Source organism: Podarcis muralis, chromosome 2 (assembly GCF_964188315.1).
Source record: "Podarcis muralis chromosome 2, rPodMur119.hap1.1, whole genome shotgun sequence".
In the NCBI taxonomy this organism is placed as follows: Eukaryota; Metazoa; Chordata; class Lepidosauria; order Squamata; family Lacertidae; genus Podarcis; species Podarcis muralis.
This window is the reverse complement of record NC_135656.1, coordinates 76,601,067-76,616,216: the sequence shown is the minus strand read 5'-3', so window position 1 is coordinate 76,616,216 and position 15,150 is coordinate 76,601,067. Positions and strand designations below refer to the sequence as shown.

The window sequence follows — 15,150 nt, the reverse complement described above, 5'->3', positions numbered from 1 at the left end:
TTCTGGTTGCTGCAAAACAGAGTGCCCCCCCCCCACATGGGTCAACTTTGACAGGAGGGCAGATCCACTCATCTATCAGTCACCTGACACCATCAGGACATCAAATGATTGACATATGGGTGGCCCTCTAGCCCCCAAAGGTTCCCCACTCCTGTTATATAGGTATAGTAACATAAACAAAGTATAATGCACCAAGCACAGTATGTTTACCCATTTTCTTTAATTTTTTAAAAAGGAGTAAGCAGACAAAATGTTGTGCTTCCTTGAATACCAAATAAAAACATTCTTTGTGTAAAACAGTACATAAATCTGGGTTCTTCTTTACTTATGAATAATACTGCATATATACTTCAGAAAAGGGCATTATTGTTTACTGCTGCATATCAAAAGAAATAATCACAATATCATTGTTGTTTATCTTCATATTCTTTTCCAGGAAAGAAAAATAACAACAGAACTAGTCAGGAATTTCAACCCTTCCCCAACACTTTAAAATAAAAAATAAAAGCACAAGTGTTAAATGGGTCAAGTTTTAAATGTGCACATTTACAAGCACAGCGAATTAGAAACATTGCTTTAGACCATGCCAAACCACATGTATGTGTATAAAGCTATTAGTGAAGTAGTTCATAGCAGCAGAGTAGGAATCATATTCCATAAATCGTACCTGTTGGGATGGTTGGATGAAAACATTCCACATGTAACATTCCATATCCATGAACCATCTTCTCCCATCCACACCTATTTGGAAGTGGGAGTTACCTCTATATAGGGTTTTGGCCGAAAGATGCTTTAATTTAAATGAGTGTTGGGACTACCTCAAATTATTTGGACTATGGCTGGCTGATGTGGCAGTAATAAACACAAGAATTGAAACATATCATTGCAAACTTTGGGAAATTCTTATATGTGAACAGTTCCGGTGAAGATGATCACTTAAAAATATTTATTGTAGGCATCCAATACTTACAAATTGCAGAGATATATTTCTCCAAGATTCACTTGAAGACCATCCCTGTGTTTGCAGAGCATTTGAGCAAATGTGTGGACTCCCGGAGAAGAGACCACAATCACTTTGCTCCTCTTTGGTTGTTTTGCTGCTGCACTGAACTAAGCCGTGGTTTGGTTTAGCATGTTTAAATCCAGGTTCATGTTTTACCTCTTCCAGACAAACCACACACTGCAAACAATAGGTCAAACATTGGTTACATCTCATGGTTTGTCTGGAGAGAGCTAAACAACGAGGCCAGGTTAGGTTGCAGTGCAGCAGCAAAACGATTTTTTAATCGAGTGAATAAAATAAGTTCAGAAATGAAGAATAGTCACCTTCCAAATTAACAGCTTGATTTTCTTTTGACTCATTAATTCTAGAACTTGAAAAGGTCAGTTCGTTGATTTAAGCAGTGGATAGTTGTCCAACCAAAATGTGTAAATAATAAAAAATACCAATAATAATATTTTGTTACTAATTATTATGGTCAGGAGATTCAAGAAGAGCAAATAAAGTATATGGTTTTCTTTCTCATTTCTTTCTGAACCTATAACACCTATGGAAGGAAGAAATGAAACTGCAAAGGTGCAGTTAAGGGGTTATTTGAACCACTAGTTATAATTAGTTCAATAAGGTTGACAGGTGAGATGGATGACATACAGCATCTTTGAATATGGACCACTGAGGTCAATGAAACTTACTCTCAGGAAAATATATATAGGATTATAGCCTAAAAGTAGATGGGTTTTGGTCTCTGTGTTGCTCCCCATTATGCACTTCTGAAGAACTTGTTCCTCGTAAAGTAATACACATTATGGTTGTTCTTTATAGTGGCATGCTATTTTAAGGTTGTTACCAGAAATAGTATGAAAACTGGTGCTTTAGCTATACAGTATACAGATATGCATGGTGGAATGTGCCATAAATATTGAAGTAAATTCACTGCAAAAAGCTACTTTGAGTCTAGTAGCCTAGCTGAGAGACCCTATGGATTGGCCAGTCCATTAAACAACATAATTGATGACTCTCAACTTTGTACAACATTCACTCCTGAATTCTAAGTCCATTTTATTTGTATTCAGGTGCAAGTTAAAATCACATTACCTATATTTCCCATTTGTAAAACAGGCTAGATACGTATTCTATGCTGAAATGTGTATCAGTTTCAGAAATACTTAAGACAAAGGCATTCTGCCTATGGTGGAAGATTTATGTTATCATGGATACCTGTCCAGGAGTACTCGGAATGTGTCAATATAGCTTACTTATCATAAAAAATGGTTTTAATCTACTTGCCCTGTTAGACCCACAATCATGCTGATTGACTGGTAGCTGGGTGCATTTTTCCATAAAGCGTTTAAGGCATGCATGCTTATGGATGGATTTGAGATTCTAATCTATTTTTAGTAAGTATGAATAGTGGGCCCAGGTGGCAGCTATTATAGATATAACAACAAGGAGTACAGTGATATATTAAAATGTCATATAAATGTTTTGTATTGTCCCTATCACATTCATCAGTGTTTTTAAGATCATCTGCTTACTTTCAGTAGCTTTTAAAAAGTCCTTATGGATACCAAAGCCTGACTCCATCATCTCCTGCTGTCCAATTACCTCACTTTCAACGTCACATGCAGAATATCATGCACAAATTCATACACATTTCGCTGTGAAGACATGTAAATATCCAAATGGTGAGACATTTTATGCAGTCACTGGGGTCAAGCAAAGAGAGATAAAATGTGGAAGTTTTTTTTAAATCCTGTGATACAGCACCTGTGAATTCAAACTCTATTAAGGTCACAGCTATATTAATAGCTCTTTTATATATAAAAATAATTTTTAAAGTGAGTTCAGTAAAAAATAACTTCTACAAATGTCGTTAGCAGGTCAGGGGAAGCAGGATATTGAGATGTAGTTTTCCCATTTTGCTCCAAAATTAGGAGGTGTTGCCTTCCCTGCTTTACAAGTCAAAGACATGATCCACTACGTCTGGACATCCACAGAACGTCTACAAGAGTGGCCAAGAGCTGTCTCATGTTTAGAAATAAATTAACTTCTTTTCTTGGAACAGAAGACCCCATGATATATTAGAAGCTGCTTTTGAAACCCCTGCAAGCTTCAAAGATAACTTCCATGAGGTGTGGGAGCTGCTGTTCAAGACATGCAGGTCCAAAGTCTAGCTTTGTCATCCAGCTAGTCAGTTATTTGGGCTGCGTTCAATGGGCAAGGTTGGAATCAGATCCAGAGAATTGTTCACAAAGGCATTGGGTGGTATTCAGCTAAATAAATGTGCAACTGGAATGACTTCTACTTCTGCATCAGGACTTCTTCCTACTCTCTTCTTCCATTGTGTGGTCTGCAGCATCCCCAAATTTGCTCTGGATGATTGAGAGAATCGCCCAAACAGATTTTGGAGTGGGCACAGCAGGAGGAGAGTGCAAAAAAAGAAGAAGTCCTGTTTCATAAGCGCAAGTCATTCTGCTTGCACAAAGCACTGCTTAGCACTACTTAGAATACAACCCTTTGCCTCCAAACCTGTGACAGCATGTTTGCAAAATGTCAGAGTTAAACATGGGCAATTCAGGTTGTTTTTATGTCACTTCATTCAGTAGAAAAGCAAAAGGTAGAGGAGGGTGGCTAGTGGGCAGCATTGGCCTCCCTCTGTTTGGACACTGGTGTTTTAACCATTTTATACTCCCATAATGAAGAGAAATGGGAGAAAGAGGCAGCAGGCAGGTATGTGACACAACCACATAATTCAATGGGTAGCGCACACTTCAGAATGACACCCATATATCCACATGCAATGGAGTGCCTTTCAGAACCACATTGGCCACCACAAACTTGCTGGTTCATGCATGTTTCTGACAGCTGACAGTTGCAGTGGCAGCTTGTGGCACAATAGAACTGGGGAAATCACAAGGCATAGAGAACATGAAGATATTGGGGGCAGTGGTGGAGGAGTGGGGTACACTGGCAGATGAAGGTAAGTAGTGGGAACTGAGCCAGAGGGGTGCGTGTGTGAAAAACAGAGAATGAGAATGAATTGAGGATGAGTCAGGTACATGCTTGTGTATCTGTGTGAATGAAAGAAAAAGGGTCTACCTGCCCACTTTTGATGTTGGCTTTGCCCATTGCCAGTATGCAGTTCCCATTCACCTTCTTCCAAGGAAATAAGGGCCTCAACTTTAAAAAGGTTGCCCACCCTGATGGAAGGACTGCCGGGGTTTGAGTCTAGTGACATTTGGCAAACTCATTCATTGGACTGGGCCCAAATTCAGAAACAGAGCTACACATCCAAAGACAATTCCCTTAGATATTAATAGGAGGACATTGTAATCCCCTTTATATACATACAGTAGAAGCTGAAATGGTCTGAGATGCTCACAAATTAGAATGTGTATAGCTATACAACACCATACCTTTTTTCTTTTTTTAAAAAAACCAAAAGTATAAAAGTTTTACAACACATTATACAGGTCCTTCTAGGATCTATAAAACACTTACTGAAATCACCATATTACAAGGCATCACTAACAATTCTATTTCATTTTATATATATATATATTTATATTTATATATAATCGTTACTTATATAATAATTAAAAAAATCACTTTTAAACAAGTATACAAGTTCACTTTAAAATTAACTTGTTAATAAAGTTGTGCAAAACAAGCTGGCCTCTATAATTAAGTGAAGTATTTAATTAATTTATTTACTTATTTATTTATACAAAAAACAACAACAACAACAGAAGAAAGTTCTTTCAGAAGTGCGTCTCTTTTTCTGTGATGGCTGAAATGTTGCCATCACCTTTCAGTTTGGCATCGCAGTCATTTACTGTAGCAGCATATGCACCTGCTCCACATTTTCCTCTCATCTTCAGGTCTGGGCTGGCCACGATCAACTTTCTAAATCTCTGGGGGCAGGGAATGAAGAAAATTGAAGGCATTAGCCATTTCTGTGACCTGGTCACAAGCACACTCCATCCAGATCAGGGGCTTGGAACCTCCAGTCCTCTCTATCTAGCTCTAAGGACTCTTCCAAGCACTGGCCACCAAATATGATATAGATCACCTGGCTTTACTTTACACCTCCAACAATTACTTGGTACACTTTTATATATCTTGGAGAGCTTCCAAGGGGTTATATACCATCGATGTTGCATTTTAAGAAAGTTCTCTCTTAAAGAATAACAAGCTGTAAATTTCCAACTTGTTTTCCACAGATTTTCCCACTGTTTCATGGTTATTGTATGCCCAGAGTCTTGCGACCATTTAACCATAGCTGCAGTGACCTCTTCCTCCTTGACTTCTCAGTCAAGGAGGAGTCGGTATGCTTTGGAGAGTGTTTTAGAGTTGGAATTCACTAGGTCAGATTCAAATCTAGAAATCTCTGTGGCAAAACCTTTTTGTTTATCTATTTTGAATGTCTCATATAATTGATGGTATTGAAACCAATCTGTTATGTACTCCCTCATTTCCTCAAAGCTTTTTAACTTAAATTTATTAGCTTCTTCCTTTAGGAGTAATTTTTATGATGGCCATGTTCCCTGGGTATTTTTTCTCTTTACTGCACAGGCCTCCATCGGGAAATTTTGGGTTCTAGCAAGTTTTTATATTTCTCCCACACAACAAACAAACATCTATTGTTCCAAATAGATGACATTTATTCCTTTACAGAGATTTTCGCCAGTTCTGATTTCTTGAATTAGTTTTTTCATAAACTTCCAGGATACCTGGTCAAATGCCTTTTCAGCATCCACCAACATAATAGCGGCTGGTTTATCAATTTTATAATCGAGATATTCTAAGACATTTATCACACACCGGAGGTTAGTCTGCATATGGCGCCCTGGGAGGAAACCTGTTTGATCTTTATGGATTATTTCTTTTATAACTGTTTTAAGCCTGTTTGCAATAATGTCTGCAAATATCTTGTAGTCATTATTTAGCAGGGCAGTAGGTCTGTAGTTCACCATGCTTAAAGGGTCGGATCCTTGTTTATGAATAAGGGTAATGAAACTTTCTTTCCACGAGCTCGGTAGTATTCCATTTTGTAGAATGTCATTCATTGTATCTTTCATAGGGAGAAACTGTGGGATGAAAGAATCAGGCGCAGTCAAACACATAATTGCTAGAGTAGACATGAAGGTTGTCTCAGTCCTCTAGCTGGAACTTCCTGCTTTCCAGGACTGAGACGAAACTTCCTATGTGTAACTTGAGATGGGTGTGGCCTCTCCTGAAGTAGAAAGAACCAGAATCGCAGGCTGGCGACCATCTTGTCTCTTCTTGTCTCTATTGATGCCATCTTAACAACAGCACTAAGATGCACCCTTGGCTCCAGGCCAAGAGAAGAAAAGGGGGGCTTTCTCCCATAAGGAGATAGTCACCACATTTAAACTATGTTCTAACCTTTTAAGTCTGCCTTCTGGGAACCTTTGTGTGAACAGATGATTACTTGTGAATAAATGTTTTATACTTTACAGAAGACCGTGTAGCGTCTTATTTTAGGAGGGATTAAATGGGGAAAATACCAGGAACTATTTACAGAGACTCTAACGAGTCTGAGCAAGCTATCTGCTGTGCATGTGTTTAAAAGAAAAAAGGGAAACGTTAACTCTGCTGATTTTGTTGAACTTGAAGACAAGTTGGGACAGGATATCTTAGATATATGCTCCCCCGCATCCCTAAACATTCCCACAGAAACAGTGATTGTTCTAATTTTTTATAATAAATAGCCGGTATACCGTCCGGACCCGGTGTTTTCCTGATTTTCGATCTTTGCATTGCTTGTTGCACCTCCATAGTGGCGAATTCAATTTGGCGATTTTCTCCTTGGGAATTATCAGCAGATTACTTTTGTTTAAGTATTCAATTATTTTCTCAATTTTCTCTGGTCATTCTTTGTATAACTCTTTGTAGAAATTAGTGAAGATCTTGCTAATTTCTTTCGGGTCTTGAATCCAGGTCTCATCTGTTTTAATTCTGTTGATGATTCTTTCATCCTGTTTCTTTTTCAGTTCCCAGGCTAGAAGTCTACCTGGTTTGTTCGCAGATTCAAAGCTTCTATGTTTTAACCATTTGATCTTCCATTCTATTTCGTCATTTATAATCATCAAAAATTGTGTATGTAGGATTTTTATATTTTGCTTTATTATTTCATCCTCTGGTTTTTGAAATAATTTCTTTTCATTATCTCTGATTTCCTCCCATACTTCCATTTTCTTCTTCTCCTTTATTTTCCTTTGGTAAGCTCTTTGTTGGATGAAGAAGCCTCTTATAACCACTTTACTCGCATCCCAGACCATTTTTATATCCGTCCCTTGATTTAAGTTAAATTTAAAGTATTCTTCAAAAATTTGATTGGCCTTCTGCGCTGTCTTTTTGTCATTCAATATATTCTCGTTGAGCTGCCATCTTTTAGTTTTTTCTTCTCCTCCTTTAAACTTAATCCATACCAGGTTATGGTCTGAGACTGTTCTTGGGTGGATTTCAACTTTCTTAATATTACCTAATAAGTCTTTTGAGGCCCAAATTGCATCTATTCTTCCAGCCCACTTGTAAGGATCCGAGTAATGCGTAAATTCTTTATCTATTGGGTGTTTAAACCTCCCGGTATCATTCAGATTCAGAAGGTCTATTAATTGAAAAAAGGAGCTTGGGAGTTTGTCTTGTCTTGTTCCCTTTTTTTTTTGCTGTTCTATCCATGCCCGGGTTCACTATTCCGTTAAAGTCACCTAATAAAATAAGTTTATCTCCAATATATTCTAGGACTTTTTCTTCCAAGAACTGATAGAATTCTGCTTGCATGCAGGGGCGGGGGGGGGGGGGGGCGGGGAGCTTGTGTTAATAAGACAAAATACGCTCATCCAAACCAGAGTTGAACCTACCATTGTTATTTCTAATGTTTTAGTCACTGAACATCTGTGACAATGCAACCCACTGTTGTTTTCTTTTTCATAATTATTACTATGAAACTTCCCAGGATCACAGCCAAAGTGGATACGTGGATTGTTGACTACAGTTACATCACAGAAAGTGGTCTGGATGCATAGACATCAGCTTAGATTTCATAACTTCTGAATAGCTGGTTGTAAGCAAAATGTGCAGCATTCAGCTCAATATGCTCACCTACTCTATCAAGCAATAATAGTCTGACAGCAGTCCTTACCTCTAAGATAGTTCCTTCTGTCTTCCACAATTTAATACAGATCCACAAAGGAATGCAAACCATGGAGGAGAGAGCCATCATCCACCCAATGCCATAACCCCAGTCTGGGTATATATAAACGTTGTTGTATTTCAAAGGCTTGTATTTCACCAGGAAAAAGATGAAGATTCCCTGAAATGGAGATGGTCATTTTATCCATTTTTGGAAACAACACATAGATATTTAGGAAACTTATTCACCCCAGTTCACTGAATTGCTACATTCAGCTTTCAAGACAGGTAGCAAGCAGGCAGGCAGGCAGGCAGGCTTCCTTCCTTCCTTCCACTGGAACTTCCTTTCACATTTAATCTCAGTCTTCATTTAAGGACCATAGAAATTGCCCCCCCCCCCATTTGACAGCAGGTTATAGCTGTGCTGAAGAGACTCATGGGAGAGGATCTGTTTTGAAAACACTTCTGCACACACAAGAGGGGGTCATGATTCTCTCATGCCCTACCAGCTGTATCACCCCCAAATGCATCACATTGTGTATCACTTTTGAAAAATTGCACCAAGAATGGGAACCCCCTGTGTCGTTCGTACGGAGCCCCCGGTCGTCTCATGGATTATTGACCCGTACACCACTAACCCACTGCCACCAACCAGGTCCTCCCCGGTAAATCACTTAGTCTCAGTCTGGTTCTTAAGCTAACAGTGAAGATTGTAGTTTATTGCAAACACAAATAAACTTAGTCTTTTATTCTGTCTCTAACTCTTCAACCTCCCCTCACACAAGAACCAACTGCACTAACTGTCTCCATATTTCCATCTGTCTGCCAACTGCTTTCCCAACTGCCTTTTCCCAACTAACTCGGGCTAAGCCCTTTTATAAACAGGTAGGCTCCGCCTCTGGCTTTTCTATTGGTCTACTTATTAACTCTTTCTCCCCCCCTGTACATTTTCAAATGAACGGGCAAACGCCACCACCCTCCCCACAAAAGCCCCAGGGTGTGTGAGGACTACTACACATAAGCCTTTGGATTCCAGCCCTTAATTTGTGTTCAGTTCTGTTCAGTTTCACGGTAAGTAACAACATAGTAGCATACAATTGCTCCAATAATACCTACACATGAATAAACACCTTGAGTGCACATGAAACCACTATGGTGTGGGAACAGAAATGTGTGAACACATAAAAAGAAGTTGTCATACCTCATCATATTGTAGGGGGGTGGGGGAAGAGGAAGAAAAGAAAAAGTAGGGGCTACTGAAGTCTAAAACCAATAGCAAAGAAATACCTACATAATTTAAAATAATGAAATAAACAACATCTGCTTGAAAATTAAATAAGTTTTTAAATCACCTTTTTATTTAATTTATGAGGAATTGTTGCTTTTTTTTACTGATACCAGGAAGTTAAACTATTTTGCATTTTGGAGGTGTACTTCCTGTTCCAACACATGTGTGTGGCTTCATGATTATGCTCTATTTCTGCAAAATTATTTCCATAAAGTCTTTGGGAAAAGGTTCTGCCAAGGACCTTACAGATTGCTCTATCATTTTATCACACTTTCATTACTTACAGCGCAAATGCCAGGAGTGAGTAACATCCAACACCATTTAAATAATGCCAGCGGTCTGTACCCAATCATATCTTCAATGTTGTCATAAAAACGATTGCTTCCTGAATAAAGCCAATATAAAAATTAATAGAAAATGAATATAGGTCACCAGGGCTTATGTTACTGGAGTGATGTAGCTTCATTACAATTTATGCTTTCATTCTTAGAATATTCCTTGCCTCTGCCATTGGCAAGGAAAGCCTGAAAACACGAGGTAAATGCAGTTGGTGGGAATGAGATTAAAATCTCTCCCCGCCCCCCATTTTCACAACCTCATTCACAACTAGCATATATAAGAAACGTTTTTTGGAGGGCCTGCTGAAAAATTGAAGCCCTCCTTTACCTTTAGTGGGGTCTGCAGAGATGATACAGCTGCTACCTGCCCAGCAGATGGAGACCTTTGGTTGACATGTTATTTCTACCAGAATTATTTACCCCTGGAATGATGCTATAGAATAACATAATGTCATTCTGAGAGAACTACTTGATGAAAAAATAGCAACCAGTATGGAGGCTGCCAAGTATTTACCCAAGAACTCCCCCAGAATGATGGTATGTCATCCAGCGGCACTGAGGTGGAAAGAAAACAGTGGCTGGAGCTTATAGACGCCAGGAAGAGATTTGATGCTGTCACTGCCACAGGCAGTGTCTAGCATACCTTTTTCCAAAAGCAAAACCAAAAGAATTGAAAGAGTTATCAAAGGTAAAGGAGGGAATCTGAAAGTTAAAAAAAGTATTTTTCACCCTTTTATGATTCTTCTTTACATGCCAAAGCTGAGTTTCTTCAGTGGAATTTCAGCTGAGCACTAATAGTTTTAGTATCCTCAGCGTTAAGAGGGAGAAGGAGGTAAAAACACAACACCTCTGCTAGGTGGCCATTCTGCCATCCTTGAAGAAGAGAAGTACCGTTCCATTGGTTTCATGGTTGTATCCAGTGGTTTCTCTCCACTGACAGAAGGAATGTAAGTTGATTTTCATAGATTCCTCCTTTCTTCTGCAACCCCTTCACCACCAATCATGCTGTCCCAAAGGTGCCCCAACCCTCTGTGGTAGATTTGGGAAGGACGCTGGGAATCAATTAAAGTCACCTCTTCCCGTTTCTCCTCTTGGAAGCTCCCACTGGATCAAAAAGCCTTCTGTCAACAAAGGGACACGGCTGGATACAAACCCAAATGGTTTGGCTGAATTTAACTGCACAAACGGCATGTAGTACTAACATAAACCTTGGCATCCAGAGAAAGGCATGTAACACTACTCCACATATTACAATGGAGTAGAGGAAGAATGTGCAAGCTGTGTTTTTTCTAGCATAGCATAGAAAAAGGACTTGTGAAGATGAGATGTACAAGCTACAGGCATAAGAGCAGCAGATTTATCTCAGACTCACAACTTCCTTTTCATATGTTATATTAGATGCATAATTAGAGAAAGTACAACTTGTACCGACTCTTCTGGTACTACGAAATGAAGATTCACATGTGAAAAGGATCCACGAGGAGGGGAAATATATACAACTTGCAATATGAAAACAAGACTGTGAAAAAGACTGATCCTTGAAATCCACAGGGTGATATATGGCAAGGTAGGCTATGGAAAACACGGTAAGGCTCATTCTGAAAATGCATGATGTGATTTCAGAATTAGCCCCAATGTTGCAAGAATTGCTGACTTACCATAAAACCAGCCAATGCAGACACATTCAAATATAGCAACAAAAAGAAGGCACATTCCACTGGCTGCGTAGGAATCAAACAACTGGAAAACATACATTCCACCCTGGAAGATAAACAGTTAAAAACAGGAAAAATTGAGTGCGGATAACACTTTACAGCTGAAATAAGGTTTCCCTCCACTTGGGAAATTTCTGAACCAGCTGATATTTTGGACTACAGCAACTATCAGTCCCAGGTGGCAAAGCCAATGGCCAAGGGTGGTGGATGTTGTAGTTGAAAACACCTGGAGTGCACCAAGTTGGTGAAGGAGACATAAATTATGTCTGCTTGCTTAGGTTTAAGGGTCAAATGAGATGCAATGTTAAATGCATGCTTGTATTTATGGGACCATTAAAAGCAAACATCATCTGTTTGAGGCGTGACTGATCATTCTCAACGGAGGAGGGATTTAATTATTTCCTCCCTGGTTCCTTTCCTCAGGACTGGAGCAGGAAATAAAAGAGTTTTAAAAGCGCTCCATGCCTGTTGTGGTCTTGAGAATTATTACTCCACCACACAAAATATACTATTAAAGAAAACCATGGTTTGTTGTTGTTTTTTAAGAAACCCTGCGTGTTTGTTTTGTCTTTTGGCAATCCTTTGCTTTGCTATGTTTTATACCATGTTCTTCCCTCCTTTTATTTTATTTAAGAATTGTATTGCCAGAAGGGTAACAATATTCAACCCAAGAAACTTCCCACATTGCTTTTTGGAAACAGGCCCTTTGTCCATGTGAGAAGGCGAATGAAACTGTGAGAGAGACAAAAATCTCCTGTCTTAAAGAAGTTCTTCCTCACACCTTGTGCTTATTTTTGGAGCATATACTTGGTAGTGATGCTATTTGTCCTTGGCAGCAGGTTGAGACACAACGTGAAATATAAATTCTCCTTCTAAACACCCAGGAATTTTAAGGCAATATCTGTTTCATAAAAAGTCTTACACTGTATTAGCCCATAAGCAGTGTGCATTTCCATACACATAGTAAACATCTGGAGTGGAGGGGGGGGGGACAGGCGAAGATGTCTTATACTTTAATTTATGATGACAGAGCACTAAGCATTGCTCTTTCGAGATGTGTTTCCAACTGCATATATTCAGGTTTAAGTTGCTAATCACTGAAAACACTTTTAGTCTCTGAAGTACATTATATGAATATTCAGATTTGTTCAGTTGTGTGTTGCATGAGCAAGTACAAAACCACAGACAGCATTCTGGGTGAATGGCATCTATCAGGGTGCCTGGAACAGTTTCATGAAAGGGTAAGATATGAATGTAACTTGTAAGAACATAAGAAGAGTCTTCTGGATCCAGCCAATTGGCCATCTAGTCCATAATCCTGTTCTCCCAGTGGCCAACAGATGCTTGAGAACAAGAACATTATCTTCTTCTGTAGTTTCCAGCAATTGGTATTCAGAAGCATACTGCCTCCGAACATGGAGGCAGAGTAATCTATGCTCCTTTAGCTGATCAAAATCTTAATATACAGTGGTACCCCGCAAGACGAACGCCTCGCAAGACGGAAAACCCGCTAGACGAAAGGGTTTTCCGTTTTGGAGGCGCTTCGCAAAACGAATTTCCCTATGGGCTTGCTTCGCAAGACGACAGCCCATAGGGAAATCTCCGGGACAGCGGGGAAGCGCGTCTTCCCCACTGTCCTCGGACCTCCTCCCGCCGCCAGGCTTCGGAAGGCTGCTCCAAGCCTGGCAGGGGGGCGGAGAGGTTTTTAAAAAACCCCGGGACAGCGGGGGACTTCTCCGCTGTCCGGGGCGATTTTAAAACGCTGCCGTCCCGGGGGAGCAAAGTCTTTCGCCCCTCGCCCGCCTTCAGAAGAGGTCCTGGACCTCTGAAGGCTGGCGGGGGGCAAAAGTCTTTGTCCCCCCTGCCTGCCTTCCCAGGGGCTTTTAAATCGCCCCGGACAGCGGAGAAGTCCTCCGCTGTCCGGGGCGATTTTAAAATGCTGCTGTGAGGGGGGGGGAGCAAAGACTTTCGCCCCCCCCCAGCCTTCAGAAGAGGTCGGGGGACAGATTGTCCCCGGACCTGGTCTGAAGTCGGTTTCCATAGGAACGCATTAATTGATTTTCAATGCATTCCTATGGGAAACCGTGCATCGCAAGACGAAAAGCTCGCAAGAAGAAAAAACTTGCGGAACGAATTAATTTCGTCTTGCGAGGCACCACTGTATGTGCTAGTCCTATTGTGTCGCCAACACCAGTATCTTTCTTATAATAACAGCAAGTAAGAAACTTTAGATATTCTCATATGAGTGCATATGGTGAGGGACTTGGGAATACAAAGCTTCCGAGTAAAAAGTTAATCTTCAACAGTCAGCCCAAGTCAGAAATATCGAGTGGGACACTAGCCATTTATCTCCTCAGCTAATTATTGAGGCTGTCTTGAGAGCTGGCCTAGATCCAGGTTTTGCAGTGGCAAACTGAGACTGAAATTCATTGCACAACAAACCCTCTTCAGTATTGCTTTCAAGTGCTCCCAAGGAATCAAGTCCTCTTGAACAGGAGTGAATTTCTGCACCCTACGCCAAGCTCCTTGGAACGTTTTGGAAAGAGCTCTAAAGAAATTATTTACATGATGGAATGTTGCACAACAGTGCCATTTGGTGGCACATGATGCACACTGCAACTTGATTTATACTGCGGAGTGCCTATTTCACAGCATACATTACACTCTCCCCGGCAGCAGAAACAGCAGCAGCTGCCGTGCTGGGATTTGGAACAATTTGCTTCTCTTTTTCCTGCAGCCCATCAAAAATGGTTGGGTAAGCACGAAAGTACTGAAGTAACAATTGAATACTATGGGTCCATTCTACACAACAGAATGGGGAAAATGAATTAATCACCATGAAAAATAGCTTATTCCTTGATGCTTAGTCCAGCCTCAAGCAGGATTGCCAGCCCGAATCCAAACAAAAACAACTAGGAGCCTGACTCTGAAACTCTGAGAAGAGTAACAACAGTACATGGAAATAAGGCGGACTTGCTTGAAAAATACACAGAAAAGGAAGGAGAAAATTTGACAACAAAGCTGGATTGTATTTCTATATGGCAATTAATGGGAAACAGCAACAGTGGTGAGAGGTTTATTACTCTCCTTCATTGCATAAATAGTAGCCCTTGCACAAGGCTTCTACTGATGGGGTTCATTAGGTGAATTCCACCAACTATTTTAATTTTCAGCAACTTAAGAGATGGTGTGGGGTGAAGCAGATGTTTAGGAAGAGGCCAGGGAGTGTGAGAATTTCAGAGACTATTTTCAGCGAAAAAGGCAACATGTGCTATTCTTACCTTATACACTATAAAGAGGTGTCTGTGTGAAATATACTCAGAGTCGAGCATGGATTTCATGCTCTTTATTCAGCTCATAGTAGTGAGGAATGAAGGTTCCCCCAAAATATCTACTTTATATACATTATTTACACAATGGGTCGCACGTGATTGGCTAATTCTGCGATTCTCCTGTAGGCCAATCAGGTTGTGGATTCACTTCCACCTGGAGCTGGATTGGGTGGCTCCTGCAGACCAATCATACTGCTGCATTGTTCTAGGACCAATCAGACTGCTGCATTCTGGACCCTATTGTTCTAGGACTAATCAGACTGCTGCTTTTTGGATCCTATTCAACTCAGTACATAACACTGTGACATGTTTAGAACAC

General features: G+C 40.1%; 1 protein-coding gene across 1 annotated transcript in view; it reads right to left on the bottom strand.

Moving 5' to 3' along the window:
• Positions 1–200: 200 nt before the first annotated feature.
• SLC6A11 (solute carrier family 6 member 11) overlaps positions 201–15,150 on the bottom strand; it is a 96,043-nt gene continuing 81,093 nt past the window's right edge. The window contains exons 12-15 of the mRNA XM_028718879.2: positions 11,443–11,545; positions 9,731–9,831; positions 8,169–8,339; positions 201–4,914 (exon numbers count right to left, since the gene is read on the bottom strand). Coding sequence (XP_028574712.1) covers positions 4,762–4,914; positions 8,169–8,339; positions 9,731–9,831; positions 11,443–11,545 — 528 coding nt within the window. The 3' untranslated portion in view covers positions 201–4,761. The remainder of the gene's footprint in view (positions 4,915–8,168; positions 8,340–9,730; positions 9,832–11,442; positions 11,546–15,150) is intronic.